The sequence below is a fragment of the Rhopilema esculentum genome, chromosome 21, assembly GCF_057945365.1.
Source record: "Rhopilema esculentum isolate cy_ngs chromosome 21, ASM5794536v1, whole genome shotgun sequence".
NCBI classification, from domain to species: domain Eukaryota; kingdom Metazoa; phylum Cnidaria; class Scyphozoa; order Rhizostomeae; family Rhizostomatidae; genus Rhopilema; species Rhopilema esculentum.
In genome coordinates, this window is record NC_142835.1 from 818,091 (window position 1) to 846,082 (window position 27,992).

At 37.6% G+C, this 27,992-nt stretch overlaps 1 protein-coding gene across 2 annotated transcripts; it reads left to right on the top strand.

Annotated features, from left to right (window-relative positions):
* The first annotated feature begins 8,465 nt into the window (after positions 1 to 8,465).
* LOC135684587 (SE-cephalotoxin) lies at positions 8,466 to 27,150 on the top strand. 2 transcript variants are annotated; one of them, XM_065200218.2, is made up of 9 exons: positions 8,481 to 8,567; positions 19,442 to 19,514; positions 20,472 to 20,757; positions 21,667 to 21,827; positions 22,623 to 22,905; positions 24,687 to 24,820; positions 24,936 to 25,218; positions 25,641 to 25,790; positions 26,365 to 27,150. In XM_065200218.2, the coding sequence occupies exons 2-8, from the start codon at positions 19,454 to 19,456 to the stop codon at positions 25,786 to 25,788; spliced, it is 1,356 nt and encodes a 451-aa protein (XP_065056290.2). In that variant the 5' UTR covers positions 8,481 to 8,567; positions 19,442 to 19,453; the 3' UTR covers positions 25,789 to 25,790; positions 26,365 to 27,150. The 2 variants fall into 2 exon arrangements, with proteins under 2 accessions (XP_065056289.2, XP_065056290.2); XM_065200217.2 differs by lacking the exons at positions 19,442 to 19,514; positions 20,472 to 20,757; positions 21,667 to 21,827; ... (3 more) ...; positions 25,641 to 25,790; positions 26,365 to 27,150 and adding exons at positions 11,677 to 13,979; positions 14,785 to 16,414 and having other exon boundaries at positions 8,466 to 8,567.
* The last annotated feature ends 842 nt before the right edge of the window (positions 27,151 to 27,992 follow it).

The following is a 27,992-nucleotide window of genomic DNA, read 5'->3' on the forward strand; positions in this document are numbered from 1 at the left end:
CTAAATAAGAGTACCGTATTATCCCTTATGAACGCCACTCTCCAATGAGCGCCCCTTTTTGTGAGCGATAATTTAAATGACGGCCCTCTCACCTCTGAGCACCCCCCCCCCCCCAGAAATATTGTAAAAGCAGCAGGAGACCAGCAAATCATTACCATAGTCATCAGTTAAACTTATGTAAAAAAAGCCCGAGGGATGATTGAGTAACTGCACAAAAACGTGTCTGTCTCGTTTTTAATTTGAAGGACTGACTACTTGCTATGTTGTCATGGTTATTATTTGCTATAAGACGCCTGTATATCTACAGCGAGAGAAGAAATCTGCGTTAGTAGAAAATATTAGTTGATAAATATATTATTTTGCAACATACATAATTAAATGGTGCTATTAGATACACATGGTCACTTAGATCTTCTCAGTGTCTATGTTGCATGTTGTTAAAACACTAGAGCCCCATAAATATAAAGATGAAAATGTTTAACCCTGCGTGGCTTCAACAGTTGCCTACAGCCAGCACAGCCTTCTCCTAACTTTATAGGACGGAAATATTGCTAGTACTGCCAACAGGTTCGAAATAAAGAACAAAAAGGTTCCAATTCATAAACAGATATATAGATGGCATATAAATGTTACGCGTATAAGATCTACATAAAACAAAATAACGTGTTTTAAACAAGAATAAGCAACTAAACCTAACCAGAGTCCAATTGAAAAATAAAATAATTGTTTGTTGAAAAGCTACTTTGTCGTTGTGTATGCCTTTGATGTTCTTCTTTCGCAAGATTCTGCTACAACCTTCATTGAATTGACATTGCCTTCACTTTCAATAATAAAACATCTTTATTCTGAAAAGCTAGATAGATTCAACAACAAAAACAGGCAGAGCGGTAAACATCAGACAGATAGTAAGCCTGCAGCTATGTACGAAGAATGCTGGTAGAGCCTTTTATATGTACATGAAAATACAGCCCATTTCTCGTCTTGTAAAAAAAACATTTACTGTAAAGCCTTTTATCTTGGTTCTGCTAGAGCCTTTTAATTGCTCCTGCCTCCAGCAGCAGATTGCAACTAAAATGTAGTTAGAAGCAGTGCTGAGGAGAGGGGGTCAGGGGGTCACTGACCCGGGGGTCCATAGCTATAGGGGCCCATAAATAATAACTGAACTTAAACAATTGATAAATGATAATTCAGCCTCTCTATTTTCACAAACTGTCAATGATAGTAACAATAATAACAAATGTCTAATATGAATGATACAAGGTAGATAGAAGAAGCAGAAACAGAAATAACACCGTTATGTTATCTCAAACAGAGCTAGCAGCTTTAGGTAAATTTCTAGTAAATTTCTTTCTATCAGTATATCTATTCAAGAAATGCCTCTCTTGCCTTATCATCTGCAAAATGGTCAATTATGGAGCTATCGTCAAGTTTTTCGGCAATATCAGTTTCTATAGACAACAAAGTCAGTGAGCTAAGCCTGTTTTGGCCAATGGCAGAGCGAAGGTACTTCTTTATGAATCTGAGCATACTAAATGATCTTTCTGCTGATGAACACTATCAGGAAAAGTCAGAAACAACTTTAAAGCAATGAAATAATTTTTTTTAGGCTTTGGCAACTTGTTACCTAGCTCATCTACTCATCTTCCTTTATCCTTTAGCATAGCCAAAGCAAACTAAACCTTTCGCCAGTGGCATCGCCACTGGGTGGACTGGAGCGAATCTGTCTACCCCAGTTTTCCCAGAAGTCCATTTTTTTATTTCTCGAAATCCGTCGAAAAACCTTTTGAGGGGGGGGGGGGGGAGTTGAGCTGATAAGATCGATTTCGATTTTCGCACTGGCAAAAAAGTCAGCGTTACGGAAAATGCTGCTTGAGAAAGTTGCTTGTCTAAAAATTTCAAAATAGCTAAAAATATTAAAAAAAGAACGATTTTCCAAGAGTCTGAAGGGCGTGGCCGAGAAAATTTGCTTTGTCAACTCTAGTTTTGTTCGAGCTGGCGACGCCACTGCCTTTCGCATATTTCGCCAATGGACTTGAATCGCCTATTTATCTCTGCATTAACACGACCAAAAATTGATCTTGAAATCACCAAGTGTCTTTTCCTGAATCTCACTGTGAAACAGATACGAATTTGACTGATTTCTCTTGGTTTTCAATACTTTTTGGGACATTTAGACCCTTAGCTACAAGAAAGTTCCCAGTTACGTTCAAATTATACTAAAATAGCCAACAGAAGTAATAGCCACCAGAGCAACTTAAGCAACGATCCTCTTCAAAAATTTAGGGGTAAGCATTCCCCATACCCCCTAGAAGAGACTAGTTTTGTGAGAGGTTTTCCTCGAAGAATCGAGATGCATAAATAACTCTCTTGTTACGCTTTTGCCATCTCGGCAACACTCTGCAACAAGTGACTTTTCATGTAAAATAACTCACTTAAATAATAATTTACAAACAAAAGATGATTAAGGGCTAAGAAAATGTAAAGGGTTCATTCATTTAATTAAACACGAAAACGAGACTACGGATACTTAATTGTCCAGGGAGAGCTTTTCTATTTACGTTCGTCCTGACCAGGGGCCTATATATCCTCTCCGTGGCCCTGGCTAGATAGAAAGTTCATTGACTGTATTCAAGAGAGACCGCAAAAGATTTTCCCCGCCAAGACCATTCTTTTACCTGAAAACAAAACTTCTTCCTGAAACGAAATTTAGTTTTGGATTCTTACCCATGTGTTGTGAAAGACAATGACTTCAACCATTCTTTGTCTTATTACAATATTCGTTTTCTTGCGTGCTATTGAGTTTCCTATTGAGTTTGCTCCCTTCTGTTTAAGTTACCTTGTTTACGTTACTTTGAGTTGAGATGAAATTTTGTTGAATAAAGCTTCTAATGTGCTTATCTAAGAATTTGGTTTTCCTCAGTTTAATTCTCTCTCATTACACTCTGTTTTGTTATGGTCCGACGCTGTGAAAATCCTCTACCTGATATTATCTCATGAAGCTCACCGTAAACAATTTTATAATGCAAATTAAGGTTGGCTGGAAACATTATCTACAAAATCTAATTAATTTTCTATGCCCAACTTTTTCCAATGAAATTTGTGGTAAACTTCTTTAAATAGGTACAATGAGGCTTGGGAAAGCATCCCTTCTCTGTTTTGGACGTAGAACCTGTCTTCAATGCCGATTTTAAAAGCCCACGGCTTCTTTTAAAGCCTTCTTACAACGAGGCTCTTCTTCTCAATAGCCTGTGCTCCAGACCCCTAACTTGAAAGTAGGAGGTCTGTGTAACCGAGAGCCAAATCGCGTACTGGGATTGAATTGAATACTTTGCATAATTATCACGGATCCGTGTAATTATGCAAGAAGAAGCGGTCATATTGCAAGACGGTCGTGTCGGTACGATATAGATTATTTGTTGGGAGAAAGGTTTGAGGATGCTGCTGAGCTATTCATTGTCGAGAACTTCATTACGACCAAAACCACCAAAACGCAGCATTAAAGGGGTTGTCGGACCAAAGTGATTGTATTTACAGCAGTGATTGGGGGTGAATCTACAGCAGGAATCGAAGTAGAATTTACTTGGAAAACAGTCGAGTCAATTTTCATCGAGTAGAGCGTTCAGTTTTTGCATTGTAGAAGACTGTTATTTACTAGCTAGAATGGGAGGGGGATTTTCGGTTTATATGGGTAAGATCTGGTGGTGGATACGACCACGAAATATATGACTGTCGGAGCACATAAGAAGTGACCAGAAATAGAAAAGTAGACAAGACGTTTTGCCTTCGAGCAGCAAAAAATTACCTCTACTTATAAACACAAGTTTACAGACAGTTAGAATCGCTAAAGATTTAAGAAACATTTAACATATGTTCAGATAAGGCTGCCTACCAAAGTGGACTAAATTTTAGGCGCAAGGAAGGCCTAGGCCTTGCACTTTCCAGACATGCTAGTAATTTCTTGGCTTTAGGCAAAAATCTCCCAATTTTGTTGTTTGAAATTCTGATGTTTGAAATTGATTTTGTAACGTCAATTAACTTGTCAACAACAAACAATCTTTGCGAATTGAGTGAAATTAACATTAATTGCAAAGTTTCCCCAATTCGTTGTTATTGTTTAATGCATTGAAGGCGATCAGCAAATTCTCCATGGATTTTCGAAATCTTTAAAAGTTTTTGACAGCAGTGTCATAATTGTAGCAGCACCGAGAAGGCCTAGTCTCACTACAAACCTGGCTCGCTTGTAATTTTTTCAAGCAAGTCCACAATACTTGCAGTGATTCCATGTTTGTCGAGGGTGAAGAAGGGGTGTTTCTAGATGACCCGCAGACTTTTTTGCTAACTGAATAATTTGCCAACTAAAAGGGGTGGTTGTCGCCTTGCTAATGGATCTCTCAAAAGCGTTTGATTGCATAGACCATGAGCTGTTAATTGCGAAATTGAATGCCTATGGTTTTTGTAAAGATGCTCAACTATTGATCTATATTTACCTGTCCGGTAGAAAACAAAGGGTAAAATTAAATGGTTCATTCAGCACTTGGCGAGAAACCTTTGTAGGTGTACCACAAGGATCAGTCCTTGAGCCTCTCCTGTTTAATTTATACATCAATGATTTAATTTTAATGGTAGCTGATACTGCAGTATGTAACTTTGCTGATGATACTACGATTTTTGCAGCTGACTGTCAATTGGATAAAGTTTAAGAACGGCTAGAAACTGATGCTCTTGTTTTATCAAAGTGGTTTCAAGAAAACTTTATGAAATTGAATGCAGGGAAATGTTATCTTCTCACTTTTGGAACAAACCAAGATGACATTAAGATCAAAATCGGCGAGGCCATTGTTGAAGAAAGCTCTGAAGAAAAACTGCTAGGGGTGATGATAGATAAAAATCTTAATTTCAACCTACCTAAGTAAAAATTGTCCCTTTTCTGTTTAATGGATCGTCTAAGGCGAGAAGGAGTTTTTGTGTAAATTATACCCCTTTACAACTTGCTCTGTATATAAAAAAATGGGATAAAGGTATTAATTACAATAACATTTCAAAACCAAAGTAGTATATAAAGAAAGAGAACAGAAAGGGCATTATAACAAGATTTAATCATTTTCAATGTAAAAGCTTTCTAGAAAGCAGAGAAGATATTTGTTACCTTTGCTTCAGAGCCCTTGGGCTGAAGCCACCCCACTTTTTCAAGAATAAAAAGTTTTGACAGTCTTTTCTAACTTTTTTCCAAAATGGAGTATAAAAAATCAACATACTGAATTTAAGTAATTTACTTACTCTATTATTACTCTAGTATTTGTCTATTATTTGCATCAATTCAGTAGCTAACTTTCTGTGTCATTGCAATGTCTGCATTTTGGATGTGTAAATATGTAGATGCACAACGTAGATGCACATTTCTGTCCAGGAAGTAAAATTCTCTAAATCAATATAACAGCTTCTTGTTATTAACATTGATGTGCACTTTGCACCAAAGGTTACTCTTTCTTTCTTTCCCTAACGTCTCTCATTAACGTTTTAGCATGACTCCTCCCCTCCCAAATTTTTCCTAAAAATCAATAATCAATGTTTTTCCGAGAATCGTCGAATTGTCTGTTCTGAGCGGTATAACAATTTGCTATATTTTAGTCTGGGAGATGAATTTTTAACCATTACAAAGGCTGAATTTCAAAAATTTCCTTACAGGTCGGACCCAACCATGGCGAGTCCTCCTATGTCACTAAACTTTATTCTCAGCCCCCCCCCCCCAGCTTCAATTTTGCGGCGCCATCACTGATCCATTGTTTGGAAAGAGTGTAATGGGAAATCTTCTTGGCCACCTTGTAACAATTTATCGGCCAGCAGATCAGCACGTATTTATTTTTCTGTTTACAGAGTTGCTGTTGTTATCAATTTTTTGCAACATATAGGAAACTATTTGCATTTGACTTTGGTTGACATGTTATTTTCTGTGTTATCAGTATTTTCTGTGTTCTGTGTTAAATTATCATCCAGCACATCTTAACATAATTCTTTAACCAATTTGGCAGAAAATTCGCAAAGGTCGAGATAACAGACAATTTTTCATCCATGGATAAAAAGAAAGGGGTTCGAAAAAAGCCAGTTGAGATAACGGGTGTCAACTGAATTTTATATTTTTACTTGTAAGTATTTGACGCTTAGATGCATGATTGATACTTTGTAAATAAAAAGGCCTTTAAGTAACAATATTCTTATGTCGATTCTTTAGCCCTTCCCACCTTGAAAATTAACATTAAACACCTATGGACCTTTATATGGAAATTTTAGGAAGTTGAAAAGTTTTATTGTCTTTTGTTTTTCAAAAACCAGCCATACAAAAAATGAAAAATCTAAATATAATTCAGAAACATCCTTTTTTCAAACGAATGTGTTTACAGAACTGCTCAGCACTGTAAAAGTCAGGCTTTGACTATTTATAAAGGCCAATAAGCATATTTTGGCGGACATTGGTAGTCATCCCATTTCAAAGATAGCAGGCAGTTCAAAATCTTGAAAAATTGTAACCAAGTGTGACTCTAATTCTCTAGGGTGAATGTGGCTGTTCTCTGTATATGATTCAGAGGATATTATTCGGCATTGGGGAACTAAATAGTTTCCAATTAACAATGCCTTAATAAGACCTATGAGTAAATTTGTTTTGTCTTAGCTATATTTATCATCTTTTACATCAATTTTGGGGCTGTTTACTCAATGTCGCCCTTTGCAAGATTGTTAGGGGGCCGTTATGTCGGCGAGCCAGTGGACAAGCCCATCACTGCCCTAAAACGACCGAAAGCACACATAAATGAAGACGTCCATGAGAGTAGAACTCATGAAGTCTTGAACGAAGAGAGGGTTTTGAAGGAGCAAACCACGAAAGAGAAAAATTAGCAGGGTGGTAAAAGTGGGAATGAGAAATGCTAGAAAAAGAATTGGAGGTATTCTAACAGCACTGAAGGTATATCAACTCTAAAATTTTCATTTAGGCAGGTTGCTAGATGGATATGCGAATTTCCCAGCCTCTTGTACCCCTGTCTGAAATGTCATTCTGTGGGCGATTTGAAGCTTGTGATTGCATTTTCAGCGTATCAAACAACCCATCTCTACTGAATTCTGAGCTGATATCATAAGTTATAGTGAAATAATGAATCTAGCTAGCATTTTTTGAGGCTTAGAACTCAGTACCACGGTCTTGGAAAATGCCTATGAAAGATTATTCCAGCTTGTGTACACATCTTGTCTTTTTAAGCGTACCAGTCTAGCAAACGTTTCTACAAGGTTTCTGCTTGAGACACTGTTTACACTGTGCCGGATAAATTTTATCCGCATCAAAATTAGTTCCGATAGGCGTCGCGTTTACACTAGACCCACGCTATCCGCACGAATTTGAGAGCGGCTATCCGAACAAAATTAGTTCACCTAGGAAAGTGGATTAAATTAGTTCGGATAGCTATGTGATACAGTGTAAACGCTTTTATCCGGATAAATTTTATCCACATCGTATCTTGCTCGAAAGCGATTGGCTATTTTATCCAATTTAGTTTTCACTGTCTCCCAATCAAGACCTTTCGCCATTTCGGCTGCCTTATTGTCGATAAATACTCGTGTTAAAAGTGCAGTATCTTGCCAGTCCACGTAAAATTGGCATCCTTCTCAGCTTTCCCTACTTTCGTTGCTAGTTCAGTGTCATTTTGTTTCAAGAACAAACTATTAAAACAAACTAGGCCTAATTTGTATTGAAAATATCTTTGGATTTGGTCTAAAAGAGAAGCAGATGATTCTGAAGAGAGAATGAAGTCTTTTTATTTTGGCGGGAATTTTGTTATTATTTTGTTGCCCAGAGAAGACTTCATTTTGGGCGTTCTGTGCATGATTTAGGTCATGTGACTGCAGTTATCCGGCACAGTGTAAACGTGAGGGCAAAGTGGACAAAATTTGTGAATCAATCCGAACAAGTTTTATGCGGATAGACTTTATCCAGCACAGTGTAAACGGGGGTCTGAATCGTATCTTTGCCATTGCTCAATCAAGCCTCTGATGCCCACAAAAGTTCTGACCAAATGTACTTTAGTATGCTATATGTTTCGCGTTCTGTGCTATCTTCAAGAGCTGGACAATTTTCTGTGCTAACAGCCCTCCTTTTTGCACTAGCATTAAGGTAGTACAAAGTAAATATCTAGCAAAACGGAATCAGTGGGGTACTTTTAACCTACACTTATTAGTTTTCTTCCATAAATCTTCTTGGCTTCAAAAAGACAAATGTTTGAAAATATGCAAAGTATTTCTATTTTAGAGATTTGTTTCTGGACCTAGTGATTACAAAAATTTTTCATAATCAAAGGGTTCTAAAGAAAACTGAATGCCTATGACGGTAAAAATTAAGCTTCCTTGTTATGGCCGCGGCGGTATAAAGCGTTGGGGCTTTATTTGCGAGTAAAAAAGAAATCATTGTTCCTTTATGATAAAATGATGATATAAAACCAAGAAAAAACACAAATTTCTCAGTCTCTCTTGGCATTGGAACAGTGAAGACAACTTTTTAAAGAGAAGATTTCTGTTGATTTACGGTATGTTGTTTACTTTGAACCTTGTTTCGATCCTAAACGAAGTGAATGTGTTAAAATAAGGGACATAGCATTTCTTTAAATTGGCCTCTGATGTATCTGTAAACTCATCGCTTCAAATATCATTCAACATCAGTATCAAAAGTGCTGTCTTTTTAATTTTTATCTGAATCACGTTTTGATTATAATCATTTGAAATACAACGGAGCATCCTATTGTATCCAACTTTCTTCGTATCTATCTTATCATCGAACCCCTTTTGATTTCATCCAACCCTCGTCCTTGGTCTGAGAATTGCGTTTTTAAGCATTCTTTTAAAACGCAATCACGGAAGAGTACTTTGTGATATTTAGTCTCTTTTTTCTCAGTTTGTTTAAAATCGATTAAAAATTCTTAGCATTGCATATAGTTTGCAAATATGGGCGTGACAAAATCTGCAGTAAATAGAAGAATACCATTTTGGTCCTAGCTAACCCTGAAACTATGAGGCCACACCATTTTGAGATGGGAGGCGTCGCTAACGAGTTCAATTGAGAAATGTTAGTAATATGATATAATCGGCATGTCAGAGAGAGAAACAATTGTCTACCTTTCCTAAGCTCAGAGTTTCACCTGAACCAAAATGTCCAAATTCAAAACTGCACATGTTGTGAAATTCATGAAGTGAATTATTTTCTCGATATTTGTTGGTGGAAAGCAAGAGTAAGAATACGAGCTCATCAGTGGTGGCGCGAGGGGAGGGCTAGGAGGGGGGCTACAGCCCCTCCGTCGGAAGCATCTAGCCCCCCCCATCGGAGGAAATTTTAGGTTATTGTCGGAGCAAATGTGACAAAATATCGTACGAAAACTGCTTATTTTAGTCATTTTAACCACCCTGTCGGAAGCTCCAACCCCTCTGTCGGAAGATTTTTGGCGCCACCTCTGGCTCATGTGTGCCAAAGTATGGTGTATCGGGAGTCTTTGCGTTTATGCGCAATGAGATCCTCGAGAATGCTAGACAGAGTATTATTCTTTGAATATCCTAAAGGCACTGTGTCCTGTTAGTGAACCGTTCCCGCTGACAATAGGTTCTGTGCAGCCTGCGTACAGACTCGACTGGTTTTCCCAGAGATGAATTTAGTTGGTTGAAAAATTCAGTCTTTCTCTTCCACTGGGAGACAAATCCTAAATTTTCCATTCAATAAATTCATCTCTGGGAAAACCAGTCAAGTCTGCACGTTGTCTAGTTCTGTGGAGCATTGAGGAATCATTGTGAAAAAGTGCTGCATTGCCGATGTAAGCTTATTGTATAAGGTAGCTAATAGGAATTGAAGTGACCATCGGAATTCATCGGTGACATCAGGTGTCAAATAAAGAAACTTATGGGAGTTTTCAATTGTATCTACTGAAAAAATCTTTATATAAAGAGGTATATATGTAATGATACGTTGCACTTCATCCTTTACATTATTTTCTTTTTGATATTTTTCCAAAATGCTATTTCAAAAATAGAAAATTAATTTCAAAATTAAAAGGTAGATTAAAAGGTTCAATAGACGTTTAGGTTCTTACAAAGAATATTTTATTTTTCATCACCCTTTATTATTAGGGCATCTTTGTAGTTTGTTTTTACAGCTAATTCAGTGAATCGGTCAAAGTTTATTGGGTATTCCATACCCTCAGATGAAAGAATGCACCGTTGCCTTGCATCGGTATTGTGGACAACATCGACCCGTCTGCGTAAATTGCCTAACGTAACAGCCAAGGAAAACATGTAAATGTGTATTTTGTTAGAAACGTTTCTTAACGTTTGGTAGACCTAATAAACCATCCTTTTCGTGTATCTCGTTGAACATTCTTCAAGGAAGGCAGAGGAAGCAATAAGAATAAAATTGTTCATGTACATAAGGTAATGAAATAAGATAAATTACGCAATAAGATAGCAGAAGAAGCGGGACACCAGTAATTGCAAAAGTGGTTCTAGGGACTGCGGGGCCGGTGGCCGAAAAGATCTTCAGAGCCTTTGTTCCATCAGCGCGCGATCTGGAGCCGTGGCCCCGCTGGACCCTCTAAAACTGCCACTGGCCGCAATCAAACATTTAGAAAACAGTTCACGCGGGATTGATTGCGTACCGTTCCGTTCCAAAAGGGGGGAAGCACAGTGGTTGCGATCACACGGAACATTTTAATCGTACCTTTCTGTTCCAAAAAATTGAGCGCTGTTAGAAGTGATACGAAAAGTCAAACGGTACTTAGTCGTTCCGTGCTTTTCCCGCGTGGACTATTAACCTGACTCACTTTTGCATTGTTCTCGATAGCTGCTCAGGAAATACGACCATACGCGTTGGTATTCTGTTTGGTCAACTTTGTATACAAAAAGTGAACGGAACCATTGCATTCTCATGTAAACAGTTGATTTTTTGTCCCAAAATTTTGAGCGCTGTTGGAACGGTACAAATTCGAACAGGATCTTAGTTGAGACCAGAATGTAAGAAAACCGCGATGGCACAAACCAGTAGACCTTTGTTTTGGACCCATCTTAAAACAGTAAGTACATACCCAGTTGTGGATCAAAATAGGCCAATCAATGACGGGAGTACTTGACTGGGAATATTGATCTGAAGAAAATTATTTTCAGGTAGTCTTAATTCATCTTTGTGCTTTCTGTGTAATTTCGTATCATCATCATATAAAACCTTAAAAGCTTAGAAAAACTGCAAATCTCAATTTGACCATACCCAGGATCGACATTGCACCTATAATTGGCAGTTGTGAAATAAACACAATGATTTTAATTACCGCAACCAACATCTTTAGGCCAACAGCAATATTCAGCTTATTTTTTAATTGACTAAATAGATTAACAGTTTACACCTTTATGAATATGGCCTACTGCACCGTCTGCATTCGAATCTCCTTGTAGATTTCATTCAATTTGATCACTTAATGGTAAGAAACTGGCTCCCAAACCCCTGCCAGAACACTTTGAGGATCAGCTGGTGAAAATTTCTTGTGGAAGCGCTTTAAGATTGTATAAAAGCAAATTTGTAGGAAAGTAATTGTGATCTATCCCTCTAAAAGCTAGGTCTCTTACACGGCCAAGAAGCACCTGAGAAAACTATTTTGTTTCTAGGAGTGCCGTCATGCGCGTGAAAGGCCTTGTTGCTATTTTGGTTGCTCTTTTGGCATTAAAGCTGCCAGGCAACTTTCTTGCAGTTGCAGCTGATAAGGATATTCTGGATAAGACAAATGAAGGAATAGGTACTGGAAGCAGCCTTGTTGAAGTTCTTAAGCTTGGCAAAAGCGAAGAATCGAAGGCTTTCAAAAGATTGACAAAGATGTCAGCTTATTTGGGTGCGGTAGGTGGGGTCATCTCACTTGTATCTGCATTTCTGCCGGAAGAAGAATCGGCTGAGCTGCAATTCATGAGAGAAAAGTTTGAAGAGGTCAACCAGAAGCTTGATACTGCCTTGGAAAAGTTGGACCAGCTGCCAAATCTAATCGGATTAATGGTAGAAAAAGCGAAATTTTCTCCATACGAACAACAAATTATTTACGGATACAAACAATTGCAGACCTACGTTAAAGAAATGCAGCTCATCAAATGTAAGACCAAAAAAGAGTGCAAAAAACTGAAAAGCAGGGTGATTGCTAGGTACTTGAAGAGTTTTGATGTTAAAAGTGCAATGTTAGCCATAGTTAACGGAGCAACAGGAACAACATCAGTTTTCAGTAAATCGTTACTTGATGTGATTAAGACAACGCATAAGTGTGATGTGCCTAAAATTCAAGGCTTTGCGAATGGTATACTTCGACTGGCTTACAAGGCACAACAGGCTATTCTTGCTTACGAGAAACTAGCAGGAACGAAACACAGCATAACTTTGAGCTTAAAAGACTGGCTGAACCTGGTCTATCAACTCAGAATAAAGACAGCAAACACGGTTCTTGAATGCTATCGTAATATCAAGTATCACATTTTGAAGGACATCAAGGATGCAGAATATCAAAAAGGAGAGAATTCTGTCCAGAGATCCTCAACCATTGCTACAGAACTGAAGAAGAAGATGGAAAAAAAGTACTCTTGGCTTGACTGGGTAACTGTTGTGTACAAAGATGATAGTAGCAAATACCACTGTGTGCGAAATGAGCTTGGAAATGCTTGGTCAAGTGGCAAAAGGAATGTCGTTGCGATGCCCGTTGAAAAAAGTGGCACTTTCTCAGACTTGCGAAATAAGGTTGAGAATGCCATAAGATCTGCTCTTTATTTTCGAAAGGTTCCCAGGTATGCTTGTCAGCTGCATGCACGAATAATGGAAGCTCTCTCTGCAAGGGGATTAAGGAACTATATTTCCAATTCTGTTACTCTTGTGTACGATAGATACCACCATGTCGTGGGGGCAGGAAAGCAAAGTACCTATAACAACCTTCACTTGCAAAAGTTGGTGTATGGTTATGAAATTGATTTTATCAAACTTTTCAGTAGGTATCGTAGAGAGGACAAGCCAAAGCATTTTAATGCCCGTTTTGTATTCACGTTAAATTCGATTGAGAGAGTTGCAAACAAACCGTGTAATGACAAGGAGCGTTGCAATGGCAATGGAATATGTCAAACTCGTCCGTTTAGTGCTGAAACATACTGCATTTGCAAAGAGAGCTATCATGGGGAAAAGTGTGAGACGCGTTCAACTGAAGAGCTGGCTGCCACCACAGACGCTCTCCTCGACGTGACGTTTCAGCTACCAACAATGACAGATATTCAGTTTGACATCAAAGATCTTCGAGAGTTTGTTGGTGTTGGGTTCGGCAGCATTCTTGCTTCTATAAAACGACTAGAGGCAACTGTGATAAAGACATCGGAGAGCATAAAGAAAGAAATGGCACGTGGATTCGATATGGCTAACCTTGTGACCCAATACAGTGATACGATTTTCGACATAGAGTACTATGATAATCAGCTGCAAGTTGCCTCGCGATACTCAGCTAACATTACAGAAGTGGAAAAGATGGAAAAAAGAATCGCTGAAAAAGTACTGGGTGTTGATAGAATCGAGTATTGGGTGTATAAAATTGATTCATTAATACGAGGCAGAGAAGCAGCTGTGGGAAGTCATAAACCGTTGCTTGTCTTATTCATCGAAAAGTATGGTAAAAAATCGTGCACCCAAGAGTACAAAAAGGCTGTTGATAATTGCTGGAGAAGAATGTTCCTTTTACAAGAGCGTGGCTTTCTACTCTGGGCAAGAGCCAGGGAATTGATGGGTCATGGAAGCAAAGAAATAATAAAAAAATACAAAGAAAGAACCAAGCAGCAAGTGCATATTCTACGCAATCAAAAAACCTGTAGCTATGTGGTGCCTGGATCGGATAACATCAGATGTACCAAAGGTATGCTGCTTCCCGCAGGAGTCGTTCTCAATAATAAATGCATGAAAGGTGAGCATCACAAATCATGTTTCTGCATATTATTTCCAATTGGCCAAGAAAATTTTATCTTTTTACCTTTCAACTTTGAGATTGCCAATTAAGGGTCGCAAGATTATCAATTTTATATCATAACAGCTAGTTAAGAGGACTTCTATCTCATTTTTGAAAACGCTGATTGCTGCAGTTAGTACTGTTCCTTCGCTACTTTTTGTTTAACACGTAAAAGTATTAATTCGTATATACTTTTTGATATATTAAATTCGTTTTTTATAAGAAATGGTATAAGAAAAATGCTGTAGAGTACAAGCCTAAAAATTGGTCAAAAATTAAAAAAAATATAAAGACAAAGCTGATGCTGAGGTAATGTAATATCGATGATGTTGATGCTCAACTGATTTAAAACAAATAAATCTTATTTAAGACTAAAAGAAACTTTTTACAGCCTTAATATTTTATTAATGACATTGAAAAGACCACATCTGCATTATAGATATCCTATGTGTCTCAATATTTTTCACTTAGATTTTTTTAATTTAAGAAAAAATTAAGAATAATACAGCTACAAGGTCTTAGAAAGATTATGTACAGCCAGCTAAAACCTTAATCTACAGGTTTTTTAAGAGAAGAGTGTACTGTGGCAAAAATATGCATAAAGGAATTGGATGACAGTGTACTGATTTCCCTGTCTTTTTTACAGCTATATAAGTCTATTCAGTTTTACCTAAAGTCTTAAACCACTTCCCTTTCTTACCATGATCAATTTGAAACTTTTATCTGTTCAATTTTACGACAAGAGAATCGATTGCGTTTGCAGGATACTACAATACAGGTTTGCCTAATGCTTCATGTGAAAACCGAGTGGCATCTTGCAGCCGTGATTGTGTTTGGGGTGAGTGGTCCCAGTTCACTCAATGTGTCTGTGGCAACAATCAACATGCATATCGTACGAGGTTGATAGCAAAGGAACGTGTTGGGCAAGGCAAGCTTTGCACAGGTCCTTCAATGTTTTCAAACAGATGCTTCAAAAAATGTTGTAACAACGATTTTGATTGCAAGAATGGCAAACGACATCGATGCATTCATTCTAGTCTTGCCTGCAACTACATCAATGACTGTGGTAACCGCCTGGATGAGCAAAATTGCAATGAAAGGCATTACTATGGATTTGCAGAAGGGTTCCATTTGGACAGATTTTCAAAACGGAAATACTTTTACCCAAAAGTGTCCTGCAACCATGGCGGAGTGTTGTCGTATTTTAGTCTTGAGCGGAAGGAGAGAGATGAACCGTACCGTATGGTATACACTTGTAGAAAACTTTTCAACGAAAGAGATGTGTGCCATTTTTCAGGACGGCAAGAGGTTACAGGCTTCAACTTCAATTGTGGGCATGGATTTATGTCGGAATTTCAACTTGTGGCAGATGACGGGGATTTCAAATCTTACTACAAATGCTGCCGGCCGAAAAGTCATTATGGAAATCTGAAATGTGTTCAAGGAAAATCGAAGTTTGCACGTGCAAAAGACTTTCTAAAGGCAAAAGTTGTTTGCTTTGGGCGCTACTTTCTATCTTCTTTTAGAAAGGTCTACAACACAGACAAGACACAGGCGCAATATCATTATCGATGCTGCAAGATAGCATGAGAGAAACCCCAAACTGTTTGCTGAACATTAACATCCAATTTGTTAACATTTTTTGTACCTTTACAACTTTTAACATTGATTTCTGGTTGTGAAAGTTTTCACAGCCAATTTTTTATTATTTTTAGACTTTGATGATGTAATTTGTTTTATTCTTGACACTTTAAAAGCAATGTGTATTTATGCTGAGTAATGAAGCAAGTATTTAGAGCTTCGTATAAAACCCAGTTGAAAAATTGCCATGCTTCTTGTTGATCAAAAGAAGGTCAATGCGCGAAGGATTGATTCGACGATCCTTGAACTTGAACATAAAAATATACTAGAAAGAGTTTCAAATATGCATGTAATGGGGTTTTGCAAAAATTCTTAGAGCAACAAATTGATTTTTAGGTAAATTTTGTAGATAAACATGAAAAATGTCATTGGTCTAGAAACATAGCCTAATTTCGACAAGTAAAAGAAGAACGGAAACAATACTTAAAATTAACTATAAGGACATCTGGTTGATTCTTAAGAGAAGAAATTCAATCATGTTGGCTCTCTCCAACTACCTCCAACAAACAACCCGTCTATATGTCGCATTTTCATAAATAAACAGTCAATGACCACGTACAACCTCATACCAACGACGCTTAGGTGACCAACAATCATCTAGCACTTACTTCAATACCAGTTTTTAATAGCAATACAAATTTTCAAATGCCATCTTTGACTATATCACCCTGTTAGGTTGAATCTAATTTGTATTGCTGTCCGCTTAACTATGTTATAAGATATTTTATTGCCATTTTGCTGTCTCAACTGAATCAGCTTGTTACTTTCTATTTCATTCCTTCCATGAGCCAAAAAATGTATAGCAAGACTTGAGTGGCGCCTATCACAGCAGAAAGCAGCAGTATCAAACTAACCACGCCTTGAGTTTCAAATTCGGAGGGCCAAAGAATAGAAAAGGCTTTGCTATCAATGTGCAGTAGCTTTTCAAGTACTAGAAAAGATGTTTTGATTGAATTTGATAAGATTAGATGCTTGTCTCATTGTAGTAAGTTGCAATTTTATTCTTTTGCATTTTTATCGGAGTTTGCAGAGAAAGGTCTTTTAATAGCTACCCTTTTACGATTCATTGGGAAAAGATTCATTTCACCAGAAAATGTATGATGAAAGGACAGAAATTTCTTTAGAAAGGAAAGTTGGGATATGCACTTAAGCTAACATTGGCTTTATGGGATAACACTCCATGTGTTGGAATTACTGAGTTTGCTATCAACTTTAAAACCAGATATTTGAATATTTTACTTATTTATAAGATAAAGGTATAGATTTACTTGTAAGTATTTTCAATCGTTTTTTCCACAGAAGAAAACAAAACAATGAAACTGAGTAGAAAAATAAAAAAAGAAAGAAAAATAAAAACTAGAAACGAACTTCAAAGTTTAATTTACTGTTTTCATGAATGACTTCTCAATACTATAATCGGTTGACCTCATGCATCACCAATTCCCTTAAGTGAGATATCAATCTTTATACCCTTAATCATTAATGGAATGTTTATCCATCTATTAGATAAAAGGGCGTGGTCAGCAAAGATTTCTCAAGGGTCCCGCCTAAAAATCACCTTTTGTTATCAAAGTGTGCAGTGATAAATTTTTCTTTAAAATTAGCCATGATCTAAGATGCTAGCTTGTCAGAAAATTGTGGGCCTGAGCCCCCCCTCCCCCACTCCCCATTTAAGCCTGAATTCCCGCCACTGATGCATTATATCTTAAGGTTGTCTCCCCCATTCAGTTTGTTAGAGATGAGTTTTGTAGGCCTTGAGCGATGTTTGTCTTCTTCTTGCTCTATATGAATAAGAAGACTTGAATAATGCGAATGTCACTTTATAATCTCAAGAAGATATTAGTCAAAAGTGTTTCACAAGCCTTCTTCATTGGGTTGCCTCTTTATCTGCATTATAGGAATGTTATTCTAATCTTCTTTACTTGCAAACAAAAACATCTATGCCGATGTATCGATAGGCCTTCTAACTGTTTGTTTATAGATCTTTTGGCAGTGCCAAGTAAACCCATATGTGCGAGGGGCAAATCACTCTAAGAAAATCTCGTACACCTTTCGTGAAAATCCTATTGTTTAATCTGGAAATCCCCGGAAATCCTTTTGTTTCAGGCAAAATCTCGTACGCTAGAGTGAATCGCCCCTCGCATATGAGGCTTGATATTTGGCGATCATTTTTACTAATGCAAGTATATTTAGTTTCAAGTCAAAGTGACTTATTAGATGTCCTTTCAGTTCATTCTCTACCAATCAAGTCATATCAAGCTGGAGTCTTGTAGTCGCCTCTTTGGCAGTATCCATTCCTGCTGTTCTAGGCCTTTTCCTGCTAGATCACAAAGTCTCCTAAATAACAGCAATCATTTTTTTCAATACCGTATTCCCCTAAAGAACGCTGTGGCGTTTATTACAAAATCCAAATTTTGGATGCGGTGTTTATTAGAGGGTGGCGTTTAATTGACCGGGGAAATAGCCAAGAACGAAGTAATTCAATTGAAACAACAAAGCAATCTATAATTATCTAGGCACTGATCAAGTACTGCGTAAGCATATTTATTGGATTACCGTTGTTTACAACAATTTTCGAAGGAGAAATAGCTGATTTAAGTTTGCTTTGTATTCGGAGGACAAGCAACCTGCTTGGCTGTTATTCGATCAAGTTAATCCCCCAGACAATTTTTGGAACACAACCTTTTTTATCTCCAGGAGATGCATTTTTGCCATAGAAATAAAAATTGGAGGAGCCTCGGCGAACTTCGATAAGAGTTCTACGAGCCTCCTCGTGGCATCGAGGTCACTGTGCTGAGGTCCTTCAGTGTACTGCTCGGAATGAACGAACGTTAATGTCTATAACGTAATATCAGAGTTTTGAGACTGGGAGAGATGTAATATCAACTTTAAATCTACAATAATGTCTTGATCAAGCTGTTCATAAAAAGATGGTAACATCATATCAGCTTATGTGTTGCAGCATTAATTTGATACTGAATTATGGTATGCCTAACGCATCAGTCAATACCGGTAACTGTCGGTAGCGTTCAGCCCTAAGTAGCTCTTCTCATCAAATTTGCATAGTCTAGCTTTTGGATAAGTGCAACTTGAAAACTAGAAATAGGATGGACTGAAGACATTTTGTTGATCATCTGTAAGCAAAGACAATATTTTTCTTCATGAGTTTGCTAGTAGGGATATCCACAAAACCTCTGTGTAGCAAGCCTGGCGTAAAGGTTAATATGGCAGCAAACAAATTTGTTACAAATTGGGTAGAGATTGGTAAAACCCGTAAGACCTGTAATCTTGTTGCCACAGCCAATGCACGTAGGTTAATTTGCTTGTAACTTTAGCCCAAGATGGAATGGGAAAAAATTTCAGCTTGCAGGGAATTTGAGGATATGAAACTTGGCCTTTTCGCCGAAAATTGGACTTTTTGAAAGATAAATTTCTTGTCCGGAGATTTCTCGCTGGGGACGGCTGACAAGGATCATTTTCCCACCTTTTCACTTTTATTAGAGAGAGACTGGTTTAAGAGCTCGTCACCCACGACTCAATCGTTTTTTACTATTCTCTTCAGTAGGCACAGAAAAGCATAAATATAATGTGCAGGCAACTTCAACAATAGGTTTTTCTAAGCAAAGAAATCAAAACAATGCATCTTCAAGTTGCCCCAAATATTTCTAGATCAACCCTTTCTTTTGTGAGCTTACTTTGAAAGCCTTTCTTGGGCTAGCCACAACCCCATGGATACATTCATCAATGGCTGATAGAATTCTCAATATTCTTTTTCACAGATTCCATAAATCATGTCGAGGGTTCTTGTTGTCCTGGTTGCTGTCGTAACGTGCTGTCTCTCAACACATGGAGGTAATTTTTCAATCGATTCTGTTTGTCTTTTTATTCTTTCTATTTGTTTTAGAAATGCAACAAATACATGAAAATTTAATGATCAAATCACCACGAGCTTTGAGAAAAATTATATTGTAAAGGAACGAGCAATGAGAAAAACTTATCTCGATAATACAACACCGGGCCGTGATCTAGCCTGCCCCACAAACTATTACCACCAAGGAGGATAGTGTCGGTCTCTAACACAGGCTAGTCCTGATCCTGATCCGTTTGCACCCACTTTTTCTCTCTTGTCACCTGCTCCGCACTCTCCCGCAACGTGCTGTTTCCCCAACGCCCCACTTAACGCTCTGGAACCCAGGGTACCACTCATAATCACTTATAACACAGCAAATAAATTTCAATTTTCAGAAAAAAACAAACAAAAAAGAAAGGAAGAGGTCCTTTACACCAGTTCTAGCTATATTCATCCGATGCCACTGGCATTAAAAGTAAAACAGTGCTTGTACTGCAGAAGTGCTTGAATATAAAAACTTCATCATTTTGTTCCATGACGTTTGGGACCCAAAGATCTAAGACTGTTTGTGCCAAATGTAACTTGAATAGGTCTATGGTAATGTTGGACGAAGGGGTTTTTCGAAGAGCGATTCGAATTGGAAACTGATTTAAAATGAAAGATATCCTACATAAAAGTAGGATTTTGTTTCTTCACAGTCTTGTTAATGTCAATGCACAAACTTCGTAGACTAGAGATCTGCATAAAATTCTTGCCTGCCTTACGAAGATGATCTTTATAGGATCCATTACTGTCTATGTGAATCTCAATGCTCTCTCCAGTATTCTCCAACTCTTTGTGCTGATTTAACTGACAAAAGCAATTGCAACGCTACTATCTGATGCTCCCACTCCACCGCGAGCAAGCTTATGTTTTGACCAAGTTAATGTTTGAGCTTGTAGATTCACGTTTTCTTCAAGCTTCGACTGGCAACATTGCGAGAGGAAGACCAACCAGTCAATCGTCCACTTACCCAGGAGGGGAATCATCCAATGCAGTTGATGGCAATAGAAATACCGATCTCTTAAATGGTGCAAATTGTTCTCATACTAAAAATGAAGTAAACGCTTGGTGGAGGGTTGATCTTGGCGAAAATAACAATTACTATATTGAAAGAGTTGGCATCGCTAACAGAAAGTCAGCGTCATCAACCAGGCTGAGGAATTTCGATGTAACGGTTGGCGATAAACGTCAAACTAGCAAACTGTAAGTACCGCAACAGCAATGAAATTTCAAGTACTGGACTGGATTCTGCAAGACTTTTCTAACGTCTATTGTTGACGAATACTTTACTGAGTTGACCAAAAAAGACTTGGGAAAGTCTAGGATTCTGCTGAAGCTTATCACGTTTACTGGTGATGCTTATTCTGCTAAAGCTAATCCTTGTACTATAGGCTACTCTGCTTATTTAATGACTTTACATATACTGACGAAGAAATCTAATAAGCTTCTTAGAGAGGTACTCTTAGAATAAGCAGCTAGATGTAATTATTCTTCAAGCCTGAAAAGTAATGAACAAATGTAATTCATCACAACAAAGTCTCTACGTATATTTGTCGTGGAAATAATCAATGGCGGCACCAGCTACTGCTGACTAAGAGGGTTATGGGCAGCTTCGTCCCAACGTGGTGGACATGTGCACCCCAATTTTTCAAGAAGTCGATTATCTAATTACACGAAATCCTTTGATAACTTTTTTGAGGGGGGAGGGGGGGGGAAGGTGTTGATCAGATCTGCCCAAAAAATACTGCCTGAAAAATTTGCTTTTCCAACAAGTTGAAAATAGATAAAAAAAGGCGTTTCCCCGTTTTCTAGGGGTCTGAAAGACGTGATCAAGAATATCTTTTGGCCCACCTCACTTTTTTTGGACTGGCGACGCCACTGATTTTAGGCGTGGTCCATGAGACAATGCCCTTTAGCATAATTTTAATACCACTTGTATTTTCCATAGAAAAAATTAAAAATTCAAAATACACTTGTAATGAGGTAATTACCACTCTTCCATCATACCACTCCTTGTTGTCATACCCCTACTACAGCACCCCTTGGTGCAACCATCGAAAATGATTGACCTTTGAAAATAAGTGTTTTAAGAAAGCAAACTTTTGCCTCTAGGTGTTTTCATCAACAGGATCCACTTAAAGGAGGTGTGACAACGACGTTGGAGTGCAGTTACCCTCTTCAAGGCCGATATCTCTTCATTAACATGAAAGGGAAAGCCCCAGAATTCTTAACATTGTGTCAAGTCGAGGTTTTTGCAGGGGTCACACCTCTGAGTAAGTTAATTTACCTTAATTAATGTACTGAATAACAATATTGTCGATATTGATCAAAATTGCTCATTACACTAAATAAATTCTTCTTAATCGAAGGTTCCATACAGGAAACTGTCACCGGGAGGTAAATTTCCCTGAGCGGACTTGACACCTTATGCTGTTCCTGTTACTGTAACATAAATCGTTTTTAGACAATAAAAGCATCAGCAAAGGTAAGCCTCACCCTTCCTAACATATTCTGAAATCCACTTCTAATTAAATCAAATTCTAAATTTCAAAATAAGTGATCTATTCCGTTTTGGTAGAGATTCTGGTAAAAGTCTAGTTACCATTTAAAAGTGAAAGCAAGTCACATCTGAACATGAAACATGTGTGTGTAGGCAATACAAACGACCAGCGTCTTTCTATTTCTCTAAAAACATATATCAATATGTCAGCAAGTTCCTTTGGAAATTTTACTTGATTTTTACTTGAAATTTTAAAGTTTGGGCTCCTCGAGAACATCAAAACTCATAAAATGCCGAAGCAGATCAAGGCCCGTCTACTAACATGAGGGTAGAGGTCTGAAACACAAACAAAACCTGTGATACAATCCCAGGTCAAGCTTTGGGGATAATGACAACAGAGCTGGAGGAACTAAAAGATTTTGATGGATTGTAAGAATTTTTGTATCATAGTCAATACAATTGTAAGATATTTTGTATCATAGTCATCGCAGTTATTTGAAAGGTTCTTACTTAAGGTTATATTTATAATTTAGAAAATGCAAAGAGTGCAGGCAGTTGTTTATTTTAGGCATGGTGAACTTGGCCCTAAAAAGGGCAACGGAACAGTCATCGACCAAGTACGGCGGCGTCTCCTCGCGCGCAGTAGATGGTGACTTGAGCGTTGACTGGAAGAAGGGAGCATGTACGTATACTAAAGTTCAACAGAACCCCTGGTTGGAAGTCAAACTGGACAAGGAATATGTTTTAGGACGAATTCGGTTGACAAATAGGGGAGACTGTTGCGGAGAAAGATTGTCGCATATTGAAATCAGAATTGGCAATGTGGATAGAAATCCCGACGCAAATGCTTTGTATGTTATTAATAACTTTTTTGTAATTTCTATTAAAAGCCTTCTTAGCTGGCCAATAAAAGACAAAAAAGACCCCAAAACGACACTGTTTTTATGAACACGAAGTCAGAATTTCCAGTAGGGTCTAGCAAGCTTCTGTGTTTTTCATATTTCTTTCCTTTCGTACGCTTCCAAATAATTCTACAATTTTTTACTAATTCTTCTCACATATAATCCTCAACAAATGTTTCTTCTTCTTGCTAGCACTGCTTACCAATTTTAAGCTTACCAAAGGGTGGGATTCAAAATGCTCCACTGGGACAAATGTCGAACCAGTCAGTACGTTAAAAACTTCGAATATGAATACCATACTGCATAAACGTTTCTTGATACTTAAAGTTTCTTTGAATTAAAGACATTTTTAATCCCTTGCCTGATACATCGAAAATATATGAGCCAGCGTTGGTGACAAACTGAAATATCTTTGCATGATCATAAAGGTTAGAGAGAAATGATCAACGAAACTTTCTGGTCAAGTTTCTTGGCAAATTGATTTTCATTTTTCATCAACCCGGAGCACTTTGACTTTTCATTTTGCATATAGGTATCAAGAGACACTCGAATCCTAGTTTTCATTAGCATTTAGACTTTAATATAAATGCTTATTGCCCCCGTGCTGCCCCCGTGCTGCCCCCGTGCTGCCCCCGTGCTGCCCCCGTGCTGCCCCCGTGCTGCCCCCGTGCTGCCCCCGTGCTGCCCCCGTGCTGCCCCCGTGCTGCCCTCGTGCTGCCCCCACTGGCCCCATGGCTCTGGTGCCCCAGCTTGTATGATGCCTTTGAATCAGCTACAAACCGGGACAGCAAAAGAAGTAAAGCAGAAACCTCGCGAGCAACGCATATTATTTTGATTTCTCGGTAGTTTATGATCTAATCAGCGTGCAAAGGTGACTTTGCCAAACTTTCCAAATTTGACAACGCTGTTTAGGGTTTTGGTGTTTATTGAGACTGGAGTTTTAAAGTAAGTACGGGTAGTCATTAAAACCATGGGGGTATTTAGGACTTTGACATTGGGAGGGCCCTGAGTTTTTTTCCCAACATATATAAAATGACTATGTTGAAAATAACATACAGAGTTAATTTACAAACAACGTGTACAAACCTACAAAGTCATGGGAGAGAGGGATCAGAGGCGACATGTGCACATTTTCAAACTCAGTACAATCTGCAAATGTTTTTGTTTGGGGACCCTCTAGAATATCAGGGCCTAGCCCCCCCCCCCCCCCAGCTCACTCTTGATACCCCTTGATTGAAACGGTAAACATGTGCCTGAAAACAATCAATATTGCATACTGACTATAATAGTTGGTTCACAAATGGCTGACACAAAAGTTTTGGAACAGAAAACTAATGCCACAATCGCTACATTCAAAAGAAAACCGAAGGATCCTACAAAATTAGCATCCTTCCCGAAACATGATCGCTAGGGAGACCAGCAAATCTATACTGTTCTAGCCTATTTTTTGCTTTCTTTACCAATAGATGCAAATATAATGAGCTTTTTCGTTCAGGTTAAAAACTAGTAGCTGATAGGGTTTTCGTGTATTAATATGATATGATGATAATGATGATGAAGTGAATTGGTTTCTCTTGTACGCGTCCATGATAGCTACATATCATAACAATTTTTGACTCAAGTTATCTGTATGATACAAAAGTACATTTCATTTAGAATGATCAAATCGCATGGTATTCGTATAATACTGCAATAGTTTTTCTAATGACAATCGTTTTTTTCAATTTTAGATGTGTAAAGCGTATGGCAGCAGTAGCCCAGGCCCAAAGCGAAGACTTCTATTGCACATCTCCCATTAGAGGAAAATACGTCTATGTGATTCTAAGAAAGAAAGGACTATTGACACTTTGTGAACTAGAAGTTTGTAAGTATCTGAAGTTACTTTTTGAAACATTTTTAAGGGCCATAGCAAGGCAACTCTATAAATGCCAGATTTTCAGCTTTCGGCAAATATTCTAGAGAAATACCTTGGTTTATAGTTATAGCAAACATCGCAAGACATAAAAACACAAAGCAATCTTCGGTAAAGTTTGGTGGTGTTGCTTCTCGAATTGTTGACGGAAACAGAAACGTACACTACAAAGGTGGCTCCTGTATGCACACTCAAGCGGGGCCTAGACCTTGGGCGATGGTAGATCTAGGCAAAAGGTACAAAGTCAACGAAGTCATAATAGCAAACAGAGGTGATTGTTGTGGAGGATGGCTGAGGTCATTTGATATACGAGTTGGAGACACTGATGGACAGCCAGGAAAGAATTCTCTGTGAGTAAAAACTTTTTCTCTGTCGAATCGCGGTCTTTTCCAAACGTTTTCCCAAAGATTCATTCTGTACTATGATAGTCAAACCAATGCAATGAAGATCTTCTAAAATAGCAAAATCTCAGAAAAACATGAAAGAATGAAAACATAGCACGTGTAGCCAGGTCCGTAGCTACGGTGGTGGGAGGCTAATGGTTGGGACATCGTCCCCCCCTTCAAAAAACTTTTGTTTTAAAAACGAGGATTTTATACCGTCTAATGTCGCTTTGTCGGTGAAAAAGATTTGCTCAACCAAACAAAACTGCATTTCAGGGGTCTCGATCCAAATTGGAAAGTGAGACTGCTCCTTGGATCTGCCTAGGGCTGTCTCATTTTTACTTTCCTAACATTATAGTATGATCATGATTATTATTACCGCTTTTTAGATGCATTCATTACGAGGCAGCAGTCCCACAAGGTGGCGTGATTGATCTTGTCTGCCAGAATGAAAGAACTGGAAGATATGTATTCCTCTGGCTGCTTAGACAGTATGCAGTCTTGCATGTATGTGAGCTGGAGGTTTACTCCTACTAAATGTGAGTTGATGTATAAAAACTTCAGGATAAGCGCATTTTAGAATGATAAATTAGTCTCAGAAATAGAGTAAACCACCACCCAATCCCTAATAGACCAGGCGTATATGACAGCAAAGGTAACATCTCTCCGAACTCTTTACCACCATGACATTAAGATACCTTTACCTTCTGGCGAATACCTGCTGCGTTTACCAAATGTGGGCATTTTTCCAAACCGAGGGTTACGACGAATTTTAAATCACGTGCACTACAGCCTTTACATTATCTTCTCTTGCCCAGTTTGGGAACAAAACAGACAAACCACAAAAAGATGCAACAGGGAGCATGGAAATACATAGCAACCCTGTGACCATTACATTGAATGTGTTTACTTGAAATCTGAGTTACATTAAATGTTGCAAATTTTATTAGCTGCAAATCAGTGAAGGCATGAAGACGTTGCTGGGTATATGGTATTCTTCAGCGAGAAAAATGTAGGCCGCCCTTTTTTATAAGCTGTAGACCTCAGATGAATTGTTAGAACTATGTCAATAATTATGGCAATTTCATACATTAATGGTTTTATTTTTTCCAGGTCTGGCCAGATTTGGGAAACAAATCAGTAACAAATGTATGAGCTGCATGGATCCCATATACAAATGCTGTCATTTTACAATTCTTGCTTCCAACTTTAGCTTAAAAATACACAAGATTACTTTGCACAGCAAGTTCGATGATAAAAATTTCTGCACAGAGGGCTGTAATGAGCGAAAAGGATCGTTTGTAACTAAAAACAAAAAATTTAAATGGAATAAACTAAAATAGCAGTTAGTAGAACTTTTGCCCTACCCAAGTCATCTAGAAACCTTGTATTACATACTATTGGCCTGTTTTTCTATCGTTTTGCTCAATTAACAAAGTTCATTAGAGCAAGGCTTATAGTGTCAAAGATAGCCAATGTTAACTTGAAAAATAACAACGTTTTTTGAAAACATTCCTTTTCCAAAAATAAATCCGACGAAGTATCAAGCGATTAAATTTCTTACATTTAATTTTGTCTAAATTCACTTTTCTTCCAACGCTTATTGCACTTTATTAAACGATATTTTTAAAAAGGCTAAAACCTTTTGAACTGCATGTTGATATAGATAAATTTTGTTTAATTTTAAAGCTGGTAAAATTTTGTTAGTTTTGCTATTCTGATTTTGAATACATCCGAATCAGTACTTTTCATAATATATTTCATGTATTTATCTTTGTTCTTGTCTGTCAAGTTGCAAAAACGCTAAAAGGAAATTTGTACGCAATTCATAGGTAGGGACCAGTGGCGTAGACCAGTGGGCAAAAAACTGAGATTTTCTGACAGAAATCTAACAAACATTTGTAATTTTTTCATACATTTGAACACAGTTCATATAAGTTAAGTTAAGTTAAGTTAAGTCAAGTCAAGTCAAGTCAAGTCAAGTTAAGTTAAGTTAAGTTAAGTTAAGTCAATTCAAGTCAAGTCAAGTCAAGTTAAGTAAAGTCAAGTTAAGTTAAGTTAAGTTAAGTTAAGTTAAGTTAAGTTAAGTTAAGTTAAGTTAAGTTAAGTTAAGTTAAGGTCAGTTCAGTTCAGTTCAGTTCTTTATATTTCAAAATTCCTCTACACACAATATCGTACTACAACTACATTACAACTAATTACATACAATGTTCACACATTACATAAAAACTTATAATAACAGGTAATAAATAATAATTGCGTAAGATGTTGTTTGCAGGGGAGTTTCTTAAGGAGGAGCTCTCTCAGTAGATGAACTAACAAATCGAGGAGAGAGCGTCCCCTTGTCTAAGGTGGTTTTAAGTGTAATTGATCATTTACATGAGTGACAGAACAATAAACGTCGCTTCAGAATCAACTTTGAAAGTTCTTGTCGAATAAAAAGGTTTTAAACTTTTGAGAAAAACTAACAACAGACAATGATCTTTTTATATCTACTGGAAAATTGTTCCAAAAAATTAGCACCAAGGAAACGCACAGATTTAATACCAGATTGCAAAGTATTTTTTCGTAGTGAAAAATGTAATTTTTAGGCTTGCCGTGTACCATATTGGTGAGCCGTGTACCATTTGACACAGATTCAAAAAAGTTGTGACAGAGATTCAAAACATAACGACATTAGAACTGAGATAATACAGGAGATAAAGTTTAATTATTTACTCAAAGACATGTGTCATAAATTA

Coding starts and splice junctions, on each gene's coding strand:
- LOC135684587 (XM_065200217.2), top strand. CDS start 11,687: ATGCGCGTGAAAGGCCTTGTTGCTATTTTGGTTGCTCTTTTGGCATTA. Junction 13,980..14,784: donor CAATAATAAATGCATGAAAG/GTGAGCATCACA, acceptor TTGCGTTTGCAG/GATACTACAATACAGGTTTG.